Source organism: Cyprinus carpio, chromosome B24 (genome assembly GCF_018340385.1).
Source record: "Cyprinus carpio isolate SPL01 chromosome B24, ASM1834038v1, whole genome shotgun sequence".
Classification (NCBI taxonomy): Eukaryota; Metazoa; Chordata; class Actinopteri; order Cypriniformes; family Cyprinidae; genus Cyprinus; species Cyprinus carpio.
The window spans coordinates 20,143,739-20,159,073 of NC_056620.1; the positions used below are offsets into that span (position 1 = coordinate 20,143,739).

Genomic DNA, 15,335 nt, shown 5'->3' on the forward strand with positions numbered 1-15,335 from the left:
TTCTCGCTGATGCCGCCACTGCCATGTCGTGGAGATGCTGTTTTTTTGTGAAAGCGAAAATACTTTGTTTGGCTTTCCAAAAGAGGACACAACTAGAAATCAGTGGTTAAGTTGTATTTACAAAACTGTTCCAAAACACAAAATTTATCTCATCAATTTATCTCATCTTTTGCTAAAGGTGACAAGAAGATGTGCTGATTCACACGCAAAGCTGATAGAAAACAAGATTCTCTGAGATTCTTTTGATTTATGTTCAGCTGTGTTCAAAGAAGCTGCTCGGATATGAATCAGTTTTAATTTTACAATTATTATAATTTAACTTTACAAGACATCGTGTTTAACTCAACTCGAGCCAGATTAGAATAAAACAATTATGTTTCATTTTAAAAAGTCAAGTCACAATACAGATTGTGTCAAAGCAGCTTCACAGTGTTAAACAGAAAAATTATGCTTCAATGATGTGGACAAAATTCAATTCTGCTGTAAAACAGCTAAAAAAAAAACAGATAAAAAAGCAGGTATACTCGATAAAAGCTAACGATGATGGCCTGATATGAGACGACCTTTGATAAACCATGACTGGCGTTTCTGGATTCATCCTGACTTGTTGTTACCCTGTTGTAGTGCTGCTAAAGAACACAGGGGTTAAGTGAGTGCGGTTGTGAACACTGAGGCTTGTTTAGACCCGTGTGTCTATGAAACCGGAGAACAGGAGGGGTGACTGGGCAGTAGCATTTTGTGGTATGGCCAGGTTGACATAAACAACCCCCTTCTTTATTCCCCGTTTCGGGCGCTTCTTTCTACGGAGCGGGACTGGGGGGCCCCCACCGGATCTCTGTCATTTGTCAGCCGCAGTCACTAGCCATTTTCAGTAATCTGTCATTGTGAGCATTCTGAAGAATTCGCAGCGACTGAAGGCGCTTCCAGGAACTGCAATCTATTGAGCTTGTCCAAACACTCACACACACACTTTTTCACACAAGCCTACTGGATGAAGGTACCCCACTCCCCCTTCATTTCCTTCACACATGCACCAAAACTTCTCTGGCAGCTGATTGGCTGAGACGCAGTGGGCGGGATTCCTTCCGGCACGGCTCTGGCCAATGGTAACAGAGCTTTTGATAAACAGGGCTGTAATCCGACACGTAAAGCACATTGTGTTCCACTTCTTCTAGAAAACATCCAACCCCTCCTGTCTGAACACAGAGAACTTCTTCAGCCTGTTTATACTGCTCTGAGTTTTTACTGGAACAACATATCTTCTTGAATCCAAAGTTATATGCAAATTATTGTCTGGAAACTGGCCACAAAAACTCAAGGAGGAGAAAGAAACATAACGAAAAAAAAAAAGAAAAAGGCAGGACGTAACTGCAAACTGGTTGTAATGAGACCGATGGTCTAGTTGAAGCACACACATGAAAAGAATAAATACTGTCAACATCTAAACTGCATGTTAGAGGGTATAAACATGGAAAATGGATTTCAAGCATATGCTTATAATCTGATTTTTAGCATGGGTGTAGTGCACTTATAAAAACAGCCAAAGACAGCTCGAAAATAAGAAACAATGTGCATTTCACTAGAGTTATTAACTAAAACTTAACCTATAAACCTAACTTCGAAATGGTTTCTGTTAATTAAAATAAAGCTGAAATAAAATAAAATGTCAATATTAGATGAAAAGCGTAAATCATCTTCATCTTACCGCAATATAATGCATATTACAGTAATGTTTATAAGCCCAGCTGCTTTGCTTACAGCGGTAACCAAGGAAACACTGTATCGCCACCTGCTGTCAGAGAATAAATCGGCATTTTCATTCAGTCCGTCTGCTGTTTTTGTTTTGTGTAGGTGTCTTATGCAGCATAATTTCACAAATCTAAAGTCAGACCGTTTAGTTTTTGCTTTAAATCTTGAAATTCTACAATCTAATTCAAGTAGGTGTCTTATGCTCAAGCTACATGTATGTAGCACTACTGTCTTTTCAAAATAAATGAAAAAAAGAAAAACTTCTGTACCGAACTCTTATCTAACTGTGACCCCAAAACCGAGATACTTACTGAACCGTGATTTCTGTGTACCGTAACACACCTAATATATATATAATAAAACTAAATATTACAATGACTGATATAAAATGAAAATAATAACACTAAAATAACTGCTTTTTACTGCTGTGTCACCAGGCAAACAAATAAATATGAATATATTAAAGCTCACAGTTTAGCTTCAGAAATAGGTTTGGGAAAGATTGAAAACTAGGGTGACAGAAAAGTAGAAAAGTACCATCAAAAATATAAACCATCTCCTCGGTATAGCAAATGAACAAACATGCAGTATTTTCTTCAAAAAGTCCCAAAATTAAACAGAGACAATCCGTCCTGTGTGTTGCTATTTGGGATTGTAAGGGGGTTTAGGGTGGTTAGTTACTAGTCCAAGGCAAAAGAGCATCACCCCTGATATAGCTGAGATCCATTCTTCAACGTAAGTTTAGATCACTAGAAATAGTGATGGTTGCCTTAGCAACAACTAAGTCATTTAGATAAAAAAATAGTGAGATGCAGAATTTGATCTGAACACTGTCAGCTGACCCAATCTGACTCATACTGGGCCAACAAACCATGCAGGAGGAGATCATTTATAGTTCTGAAAACAAAAACACACAAATCAATGTTATTTCTCTTCATCTGAAAACTTTGGCCAAGACAAATCAAATCATGAGGGAGCAATAATGGGATGGCATAATCAAGTGATACTGCACAGAGTGTGAACGATCATAATAAAAGTGTGTTTTTTCTCTTTGCAACTTAGTATTGATTATTTATTTTAGTGTCAGAAACAAATAAATCATTCAAATAGGTTCTGCATATAAGACATTACTAATATTAATACTTGCTCATAAAAATTTCTTTACGAGAAAAAAAAAAACAGGGAGTGAGTGACACACATGAGCGAATGTCATCTAGTCATGTGCTGGGGTCTGTTAAAAATGTTATGCATTGTGTGTATGTGTATGTGTTGGCTCCATCTTTGTCAGCACCAGCTTTTGGTCCAGTCAGGGTTCCCCCTGTCAACACACAGAACACCCTGTCCATACCACAGTGTCTGGTCTTTCTGAGCTTCAGTGTTTACAGAATGCTGTAGCGTCTGACACAGATCTGGTTACCGACAGTCAAATGACTCTTTTTCCATCACCCTTCATCAACACAGCACCACGTGCATTTTTTGACAACAAAACAACATGTCCCTAAGCAGTGGAGAGATCAGGGGGCGCGTGAGGGAGTAGAACATGGACGCTTAACCTGTGGAAATGATTTCAATCTTGCTGAATTCATGCAGCATGTGTGTAACTAAAACCTGCACACACTAACAGTGCAGTAAAACAGAGAAACAGATTTGGTTTCCGATTGTCTTACGCTCACCACTGAACCCTTTAATAACAAACCTCTGAGCGTAAAGGCACCTACACAGAAAAAGTTCAGATGGAACATCTGACAGATAGGAATGCATAAGATTCATTTTGAGGGTGCAGAAAGAGCCGTGTCACTAGAGGTGTGCAATATCTATCATCTACATCATTGTTGCTTTAATGATGTGCAAAATGACATTATTTAGTGTAGTATTATTTAGTCACTCAATAATGTCAAACAAAAATACGTCTTGAGAGTCCAAAAGCATTCACTGAGTGATGAAGTCTATTAGAATGTAGTTAGAATGCTCATATAATCCAAGTTATGAGGGCAAAAAATGTCCCTGTATAGGTTTTTTTTTTCTTATTTATCAGATAGAATTTAGTGATCGCACAACAAGCAAGAATGCCGTTTTCCCGAATATCAGCATGTGAGGGTGATTGTGAATTGGTCATTTTAGACAGAATATTCTCTTTTTTTTCTGTTTCCCCAATGAAAATAGTTCCACATAGAGCCGGAGTAGAACTGTTATGTGTCTCAGAGCAACATTCATACAGACTAATTTGGAGTACAAGTTACAGTTACGTCTCTTGCGGCTGCGCACGCATTGTGGTGGCAGGAAAACACTGATAACAAGTGGAGGGAAACATGTAGAATCCATGGAATAAGATTAAAAATGTAATATTTTGCCTTTGGATGTCAAAATAAGAATGCAAATCATTTTTATAGAATATTGTCATGAAAGAGGCTATTTGAAACTAAACGCAGATGTTGACAGACTATGGATGAAACCTGCAGATTACCCTACTTTTAAAGCATAAATTTGGTTTAAACAATATGTTTACATTATATTCACATATGCAGACGTATTGTATTAGTCCTACAGTTACAGCATTAAATACGCTTTAAACCTATATAACATTTACCTACGTTATCTCACAATTCTGTTTTTTTCTCACAAATGCAAGTTTATATCTCCTAGTTCTGACTTTATAACTCGATTTAACTCAACAATTGCCAGTTTGTCAATTCTGAGGAATAAAAAGCCAGAAGTATGGGATATATACTTGGAATTGCGAGAAAAAAGTCAGAATTTTGAAATATAAATCAAAATTACCTTTTTTATTCTTTTATTCCATGGCTTCCATAGACTGCTTCCATAGACCAGACAGGCCCCGCCCACAAAAAAAAAAAAACATCGCAAACACCTAAATAGGTCTATAGACAGTCACTTGCTTTGTTTCTAAATGAATCAGTCATTTTGAACAAATCATTTGTGATTCAATGAATCACTCATTAAGACATGCACTTGTCGCCACCTACTGGTGGTATTAGTGCCATATCATGACAGGTTTAAACCAGCCAAAATACCTGCACAACAACACAATCAGCAAAATATTCGTTATAAAAAAATAATAATAATATCCCCCAAAAATACTGAGATATTATTTTGTCAATATCGCACACACGCTATACGTGTCACTTTGAAATCAAGCAGGAATATAATGAATTTGATTTATGAGAACACAACTAAACCTGCTTGATATTCTCAATGGTCGATGAATGCCAATATGGACAGTTGTTGCAGAAAAAGATGATAGTTCAAATAGGAAACAATGAATTTCTCCCGGTTGATAATAGAATAGACCAAAAAGACTGAAGATAACAGTTTGTAGACTTTTACCATATGGCCAGGAAAACTGCGTGAAGCAGAGAAAGATAGAGAGATAGAGAAAGAGAGAGGACTCTGTGTCCTGGGAGGGGTTGTTTGGTTAGTCATTGACAGAATATGGAGCAAAGTTGCTCTCTCTCACCATTTATCACTTCACGAGGAGACTGACCTCTTGAGCTTTAACAGTGGAGTTCAGAACAGACAATGGCCTAATTATACCACAGAACAAGCACACAATCTTGTAAAACACGTACAAAGATGACCATGCGTCGTCTCAGATTGACAAAGCAGATTCTAGATCTACTGACACTTATTCTATATGATTTGGACATGTCATGCCTATTACTGTATTTACTGCACATTCCCAATCAATTCACATACATTTTATTAGAAGCAAATTAGAGCGAAGGTTTTGTGACCTATCTGGTATCTGGTTTGTTAAACTGGTTTGGCTGGTTACTGGATAAGGTGAGTCGCTGATAAACTGCACGTTTTATTTATTTACTTAGAGCTGGTAATGGTTATAGATCTTTTTTTTTAATGGCATCATAAAATAACAACAAAACTACAAATATTTTCTCTAAAGCTGCTTTGAAACTATGTATTGTGAAAAACGGGCTTTCTGTTCTTGCTTCTTGACTAAAAATCTAACAGTAAATTCTATATTATTCTGCGTGCATATTCACACTACCATTCACCACTGGTTGTTTTTTTTAATCAATATTTTTATTCAGCAAGGATGCATTAAATTGATCAGAAGTGAGGGTTTATAAGAAGTGAGACATTTATAATGTTACTAAAGTTTCTACTTCTATTTTATTTCAAACTAAATGCTGTTCTTTTGAACTGTAACAGTTTCCACAAAAATGTGAACAATCACAACTGTTTAACATTGATAATAATAAAATGTTTCTTGAGCAGCAAATCAGAATATCAGAATGATTTCTAAAGGATCACGTGACACTAAAGACTCCTTTGCATGAGAGAAATAACTTACATTTTAAAATATTTTAAAATGGTTATTTTAAATTATAATAATATTCCACAATTTCACTCTTTCTATGTTTTTAATCAAATAAATGCAGACTTGTGATCCATTGAAGATTAATTTTATATGCTTTGAAGAAGACTTTGCGTTGAGTATATTTGAATATTTTGATATACATTATGAATTTTTATGACTTTGACCAAAACACTGTTTTTTTTTTTTAACTTAAAATCTGCAAGCTGCAGCAGTGTACCAGACATTTCCATTTTTCTCTCCAAGTAACAGTGTTATCTAAACCAGAGAAATGAAACAGAGGTCCAGTACCTGCCGATGTGTTGCGGTGGTACTGATTCTGGTGGAGGTTTGTCAAGCGCTCTGTGCTGGAGAGAAGTTCTGTGTAGGGACTGGGTAATGGGTATGCAGTAGACCCTCTGAACGACCACCTCAACAGGACCGCTCTGAGAGCCCGACGACCCACAATCCTCCACTGCGTCCAGCAGAGACTTCCGAACTCCGCTTCTGTTCAACTCACCGACCTGAAGATGGAAAAATGGAAATATATATATTTTTTTTTTCCGGAAACACACCAGTAGAATTCGTTTTTATGGTTTAATGTTTTTAATGTTTTTATGACTTAATGGCACCAAAAATATCTTAAACAGATAGTTCACCCAAAAACGAAAATTCTGTCATTAATTACTCACCCTCATGTCGTTCCAAACCCGTAAGACCTTTGTTCATCTTCAGAACACAAATTAAGATATTTTTTATGAAATCCGAGAGCTTTCTGACCTGGCATAGACAGCAACACAACTACTCCATTCAAGGCCCAGAAATGTAGTACGGACATCAATAAAATAATCAATTGTACAGTCATAAATATGCGTCAAAGTCTGACACTGAAAAGAAGAAACTGTTGAATAAAGTTTTTTTTTTTTTTTTTCTTTGGACACAAAAATATTCTGGTAGCTTCATAAAATTAAAGATTGAACCACTGATGCCACATGGACTAATTTAACGATGTCCTTACTACCTTTCTGGGCACTGAACATGGTAGTTGTGCTGCTGTGTATGCAGGTTCAGAAAGCTCTCAGATTTCATCAAAAATATCTTAATTTATGTTCCGAAGATGAAGGTCTTACGGGGTTGGAACAACATGAGTAACTGACAAAATTTAGATTTTTGGGTGAACTGTCCCTTTAAGGCAACAACAGTCATTGCCACCCGTCACCTCAAATCAGCAACTCTCACTGATAATGAACGATATATGATCTCTCTCTCACTGCAAATCCCTGTGAACACACATCTACACTGTACAAAATTAATACTTTTATTCAGCAAGGATGCATTAAATTGATCAAAAGTCAAAGTAAAGACATTTATGATGTTATTAAAGATTTTTAAATAAATGCTGCTCATTTGAACTTTCTATTCATCAAAGCACACAAATCAAACTTTCCACAAAAATATTAACTTTTCAACATTGAAAATCTTAAAATATCTTCTTTTGTGTTCCAGTTTTGGAATGACATAAGGGTGAGTAAATGATGACAAAATACTCATTCTTAGGGGGAGTATCCCTTTAAGTGTTGTGTTGGGATGCTCTTATTTTTGATAAGAGATCCCAAAAAGATCTCAGAACAGCAGATGATAGTTACTCTGTATTTTGAAATCTGTGGCTAACACTTTGTGTGTTTACAACCAACACAGACTCTGTATGGACAACACTGCACTGTTTATTTAGAGTATTACAATAAGAGAGGGAAAGTGCAAAGTCTCATTCTTCAAATGTCTTTTAAAAAAAAATTGTTACGCCAGGGTCTTGTCGAACAGGAAAATTTGGCTCGGCTTTCACACTAAAGCAAATATTTATGCATTAAAAACGTCCCTCGTAAATCATCTGCACTCATGAGTGTCACACAGGAAACAGCAGCTGTCTCCATTCCAACTGCACTTTTACACATTTTTATGTGTGGCCGAATTCGAAATCTAACATAGACGCTCGCTCTTCTGGGAATTTCCGTTTACTTCCCGTGATCATATGAGAGAGGACAGCTGACGAACCTGTTTACAGGGAATGGATGTCTCGGTTGACACTTGGCTCGTCCCTGACCGCCACAGGCTCCTGGTTAACGGCGGAGGTCTGCATTTCTCCACAGTGACTGCGGCTCTCGGACCATCTGCGTTATCCGGCTTAGTCTCTTCGCAGACTTTCTGACTGAAGTGGGTGTTGAGAATTATGGGATAACGTTCACCCTCCACAACCAGATTCTGCCTAGAGAGTCAAACAGAGGTCCACTGGTCATAATGAGTTGCTTTTGGAAAAAACAGTTACAGTTTGAAAACATCAAATATTTTTTTTTTTGATGCATGATGGTTTTTTTTGTGAGATTTTAGAAATTATTAATAATAATCTGCTGTGAAGTTTTGTCTACGTTGATTGATTGACAGCGTTCTCGCTGACAGCACAACCACCTCCACACTTCTCACACACATGAAAGAGTCTCAAAATATCCTCAGGTACACACGAACGCTCAAGCCCGTCCCTCTCTGAGTGGAAAACAACTGTTAGTGACTTGACTGATCAACAAAGATGCTCTTTTCCATTTCACAGGCGGTCTGAAAACATGTTTATATCAAAACACTATTTACTTTGAACTTGGCATCTAACGGATCGACTGTGAAACAAGCTGCTCTCTTGTGATAATGGTCTGCCTTGGTGTGTCTTAGTAACCGAGCATGAACAAACACACAAAACAAGTGTTAGATGTTGTTTGCCAAAAGAAAGATGTGAATTTATGATTCTATACAGAGTGGCATTCAAACATGGCTCCATCTGAAGCACTAGTATATATCTTTTTTCTTTTCAAATATAAATAAAAGTAAAATAGCTGCAAAGTGGACCAGACTTTATGCCGATGGCTAAATGAGGCTAGTTTAAGCCTACCTGGCAAGGGGCTAGAGCTGCACAAGTGAACTGAATTGCAGTTTTTCTGATAAAAGTTGTGATTGTGAGTAAAAAGATCCAGGTTTGCTGTGCTTGTTTGTAGGACTGCCAAAATTTTTGATTATATATATCAAAATGGCTATGAAATAATAATAAAAATCCCAAAATTACTAAATAAAGCAAAATAAGAAATTACAATATTACTTTTGTAATATTCACTGTAAATTAAAATAAAAAATAAAAAATAGACTATTTAAGAAAAATAATGTAAATAATTATTTTTAATTATAATAATAAAACTTTAATTTATTTTTACATTACATTCAATAAATAAAAATAATAATAAAGGCGAGACACTGCAAGTGAATAGGGTAAAAAAAAAAAAAAAAAAAACTTACCCAGCTAATTGATTACATTGATAATTGCAAACATTTTTGTATTACAAGTTTTCTAAAGTGTTAGGTTTAAATGTGCAAATGAGTCATTATTTAATGAAATATGCTTTATAGTATGTGTTTTTTTGGTTTAAAAATTTTGAGGTTGTATGATGTTAGGTTTTGTTATTCAATTGTTAAGTAATTTATTATTTAGATATGGTATTAAAAATATTTTCACAATTTTGGGGGGATCAAGCAAATTATATAGGAACAAATCCCTCTGTAAAAACCAGACAGGAATAAAAATGTAAAGTTTGGTGTGTGTAAGTGCTATTAAAGTGGAGATTTATGGCTCAATGCTGGAGAAAAAACTCATTTTGAGAAAACGGCCTTTAAAAATCTGTATTGTAATTGAAATCTATTTACACAAATAGATAAAGTGCAATAAAAGAAACACTTAGTGTCTTCTGGATGTTTTCTTTCCACTAATCTGAAAAAACACTTCATGAAAAAGCCCAAAATCTCTAACTTGACAGGTGCAAGAAAAAACAGTGTTTGTGCCTGCAGTCTCTCCCCTTAAAGAGAAAAATAATAAAAACAATTCACTGTTATCATTACTAAATAAAATACAAAGAATAAATAAATGAAGAAAAAAAAAAAAAAAAAAAAATTTAAGAAAAATAATTTTATAATACTTTTTTACATTACAAACATAAAATGAAATTTATTAATGATGAAGATTACTAATAAAATATTTTATTACATTATAATATTTTACATAATGCATTATTAAAAACATTATTAATAATAATAAAAAAATTGAGTATTTAAGAAAATAATTTAATACTTTTTTTACATTACAACCATAAAATTAAATAATACTAATAATAATGCATTAAAAAGAAAAATAATTTATAATTACTAATAAAATATTTAATTTCATTATAATATTTTAAATAATACTTTACTGTAAAATAATAATAAAATATAGGAAAAAAAAAATATTTATTAATAAAATAATTTTATTTTAATATATGTATATATAACATTTTATTTAAAATAATAAAAACAATTTATTATTATTATATAAAAAAATGTGTTTCAAGAACATTCAACTTCTGAACATCTACGTTGACAGAAAACTGAAAGAAGACAGAAAGCCCTTCTTTTTGGTTGATAAGTGGTTCTTATTACAAGTCATCTGAAGATAGTTGGCATACAGCGTTCCCAAATGCTTGTTAAAGACACTCAAACTCAGAGCAGATGCAGAGACTGAGCTCATGTGGAGCAGCATTTACTGTGAACCCAGCCACTCTAAGACACTGAAATCCGATGGATGAGAACAGTGCCACACTTCACTTTAAACAACCGAATGCATACATTCATTTAATGAAATCGCACCAAGCCATTTTGCAATTTTGTTTTAATCATGCAGCCCTGATCAGTTTGTACAGGAAAGTGTTTACAACTAGTTATTGATATGAAGCACATGGGGACAAGAGCCTGCAAGTGACATAAGTATTTCTGTGAAAATATCTTCATTTTGGTAAGCACATACATTAAAAGCGCTGTCATGGATGCATGAGAATGTACCATTCGCAGGGCCTCAGAAGTAGGTTACAAATAGCCTGATCGATCTTTGCGCTGAGTGTAGGGTAATTTGTCACAGATCTGTTCCAAACAAGCATGTCTTCAATAAACGGAGGCCTCCACTCCACTACAAGCCGGGGCCTGCAGAGCTCATGTCATGAGACGTAGCATGCACGTCAGCATTCAAATCATCCTGCCCTGAGAGAGAATTGAACAGGTGCCAGCAGAGACGAGTAATCACACTGAACCTAGTGAACTTCTGCCAACAGTGTGCAGCTCCAGGGCAGCCAGCAAAGGCAAGTTTACACAGGAGAGGTGGAGGTCCTCTCCGCCCTACTGCAAACAAGTGCTTTTTTCAACATGCTGTCAACCCACGAAGAATAGGACAGAAAATTCCAGTCTTTGACAATCTGGTGACAGGTCAAAAAAAAAAAAAAGAAAAACTGATTTTCTTGTTGGCCATTAAGTCTTGAAACAAGAAAGTGTTTTTACTGTGAGAAATAACTAATCATATTGTAACTACTATTATAATTAAGAAATTATTAATATTATTATTTAAAATGATTGTATAATTTTTCTACATTTTAGAATAATAAAGTCATTAAATCTATGAAATACTAACACTAATGTAAGCATCACAGGTAATCAAAACATTCCTGTATTTTAACATCTAATATTTCAACCAACTTCTTGAGATGCATCATGGGATGCTTTTCCGAAAACCTTCAAGTTATTCCCATATATGCTGGGCATTTATTGGCTATTTTTCCTTATGTATTTATTCTTTAATATGTCATTTTTTTTTACAAATTAAAATAAATTTTCCCTATGTTTTTGTGTAGATAAACACACATTACACATTTTTGGTATATATTAAATATTTTTAGTCTCTACATACTTCTCATACTTACAATAGTTTTGATGGATTATTCTAAGATGTAGATACATTATTAATTAATATTTTTATTGCAATTCATAAAATAAAATTACAACATTTCTTAAATTAAAATGTATAATTATAATTTAATATAATTTAACAACCATAAAACCATATATTTAACTATAATTATACATTTAATAATTAAACATTTTAATATTATAAACCATTTTTTAATAAATTACAATATAATAAAAATTAGATACTAATCATACTACTACTAATAATTAAAAATAATTAAGTTCATGCAAAAAACACTTTTTTTATCAGAAATTATATACAAATAAAAATACAAAGCAAAGTCTTAATGATCAGGTGCACAGGAAATAAAGTCTTAACAGAGATTTGTTACGCTCAGTGCACACATAATCACATCTTGATCGTTACATACATGTGAATGCATTTCCGGTGGATCTGAACAGGAAGTCTGAGAACAAACACAAGAGAGTGTGCTGACGTCAGAGCTGACACATACAGGTGAGGGTGCGGCACAGGTGTAATCACTAGCTAGTGATGACAGGTATTTCCTTGATAGCTGAACCGTGTAGAAGCTGGGAACAGTGTGATGAGTAATTTTACAATGTGATGTTCAATGAAGTTTCGTGAGGTAAAAGTTAATAACAAATGTACAAAAAAGACATAAACATCTGAACTAAGATCAAACTGGTGGTTCATGGAAATGTTGAAACTTTCGAGGTTAATCAGTTATTCAGTTTGTGAATCTGAATTAAATTTGAAAGTTTAAATCTGAAGTGAACTTCAATAAGAGTCATTTTTAACTAGAAAACAAAGGTTTGGCATTAGGTTTCTGAAAGTTTAAACAAGTTTATAAACTTAAAAGATTTTATAGGCTTATAGGCTATTTGAAATATAATTTGAACTAGAATTTTTCCTATATTTAAATATCTGAATCTTTCATTCCAATTTAATTTCCTGTGGGGAGTGGCCGAACCAATTAAAATTCCACCTGATGAACTGAAAGGAATTTTGGAATTTTGCTCAACCGTGTCACACTGCGTGACTGCAAATCATCAAAACCTTTTTAAAACACCTTATGTATTTTGACACTAAAAAAATTCCATGTCTGCATTTATCAACTACATGCACGTTTTTAAATATATTTGACGATATGTAAAGTGTTATCATCTGCTGCCCATCTTCTGTGCTGCAAACTAAGGGGGCGAATTGGAGTCAATCCTGTGGACTTTCCAGGGTAAAATGAACTCTTGGACTTTCCAGGGTCAACTACGCCTGCCCTTAAAGCAAACACTCCGCCGGGGGAGAGAAAGAAAGAGAGAAAATGATACAAGAGGAGAAACTGTGCCAGCAACACACTGTGCTGCATGTGTTTTCTATTCAGCCCTCTGGCCTCTGTCACAGTTATTGTGATCCGCTGCCTTAAGCTCCTCAAAAAAAGAAGAAGAAAAAAAAGGCGAGGGAAGAAAAAGGATCCAGCAATGTTTTTTCCCGGCTTGCTGGAAATGAGCTCAGAGCTGCCAGGAAGAGGTATGCAGGCCATTCCCTGGAGCTGAGGAATGACGTGGGAGCTACGCTACATGGGGGCGATACGTGGGAGGGGCCTTGGCTTCCGGCAAATCCTGGCCTCTCCAGTTTGGATGGATCCGTGGATCTGTGGTCCTCCCACACAGATGGAGACTGGCTTGTCTGTCCCTCTCACCTCCAGCCCCGCAGGCCTCTCGCGCTTATCAGCTCTGTGCAAAACACACGGCTGCACACGGCTTACTGCTCGAACAGTGATTCATCACAAATAAATGCAGAAGATATCGGGAGATGTGCGCCAATGCTGTGCAACACGAGTGATCGAGACTCCAGTTGATGAAATTATGATGCAATTGAAGAAAAAAAAATTGCCAGCGAGTCAGAAAAGGAATTAGAAATTAAGTTTTGCACACCAAAAATGTGGCATCTTGAAATATTTATATATGTGTATTATTACAAAATAAAAAAAATGTAAACAACCTGGTAACCACAAATATGCAAATTGGTGCAGTTGCTGATATTTTTATGGCCAAAAAGTAGAATGAAATTCTGATAGCTTATAATTTTAAACAATGAGATCTTTATAACTGTATAGCACACTGATGACATAAAATGCATATAAATATTAGTCGTCAGAACATATAAAGCAATGCAATACAATTATGATTGACAAAGGAACATTCCTTAAAAGCATGATGTATCATTTTTGATGCTTACATTTTCATTTATCAAAAAAATATATGGAAATGTATGGATAATTAAGTAAATCTTAAGTTATTTCAGTCTAGTAAGTGTTCATCTTGAAATAATAATGGCAATATAAAAGTTATTCTTTACATTTACTTTACCTTCAGAAACAGATGGACATTAGAATTATACTAAAAGGTATTTTGCATGATTAAGAATATAAACTAAGGAATGTAGTAGATTGTGTTCAAGTTTAAAGGGTTGCTCCATCCCAAAATGACAATTTTGTCATTAATCACTTACCCCCATGTCGTTCCAAACCCGTAAAAGCTGTGTTCGTAATCGGAACACAATTTAAGATATTTTGGCTGAAAACAGGGAGGCTTGAGACTGTCCCATAGACTGCCAAATAAATAACAGTGTCAAGGTCCAGGAAAGTATGAAAAGCATCATCAGAATACTCCATCTGCCATCAGTGATTCAACCGTAACATTATGAAGTGACGACAATACTTTTTGTACACGAAGAAAACAAAAATAACTTTATTTTTTCATCAATTCCTCTCCTCTGTGTCTCTCCAAATCAGCGTAGCGCCATTTATGCAATTCTGAGCTGTACGCAGGCGGCTTACGCTGTTATTTATTTTTGTAGATGAAGTGATAAACTTTTTTTTGTGTATTTGGGGTTTGGTTTTGAAGCAAACAGTTTATGTGGAGAGTGCTTTTTGTACATGAGGGAATACGCCAGGGGTGCCCAACCCTGCTCCTGGCGATCGACTGTCCTGCAAAGTTCAGCTCCAACCCTAATCAAACACACCTGAAGCAACTAATTAAGGTCTTCAGGCTCACTTAAAAATTAAAGGCAGGTGTGTTTGATTAGGGTTGGAGCTGAACAATGCAGGACAGTCGATCGCCAGGAGCAGGGTTGGGCACCCCTGAGCAAACAGTGCATCGGCACAGCGCGGCTGACACAGAAGACGCTAGGCTGATTTGGAGAGACACAGAGGAGAGGAATTGATGAATAAAGTTGTTATTTTTCTTAACTTTAAAAAGCTTTCTTTATGTACAAAAAGTATTCTCGTCGCTTCATAACGTTACAGTTGAATCACTGATGGCAGATGGACTATTCTGACGATGCTTTTCATACTTTCCTGGACCTTGACACTGTTATTTATTTGGCAGTCTATGGGACGGTCTCTAGCCTCCCTGTTTTCATCCAAAATATCTT

The 15,335-nt window shown here is 35.3% G+C and overlaps 1 protein-coding gene across 1 annotated transcript in view; it reads right to left on the minus strand.

The window, feature by feature from the left end:
• Positions 1-15,335, minus strand: part of spidr (scaffold protein involved in DNA repair) — a 50,744-nt gene that overhangs the window by 19,349 nt on the left and 16,060 nt on the right. The window contains exons 9-10 of the mRNA XM_042751976.1: positions 8,135-8,345; positions 6,395-6,606 (exon numbers count right to left, since the gene is read on the minus strand). Of these exons, the coding sequence (XP_042607910.1) occupies positions 6,395-6,606; positions 8,135-8,345 (423 nt within the window). The remainder of the gene's footprint in view (positions 1-6,394; positions 6,607-8,134; positions 8,346-15,335) is intronic.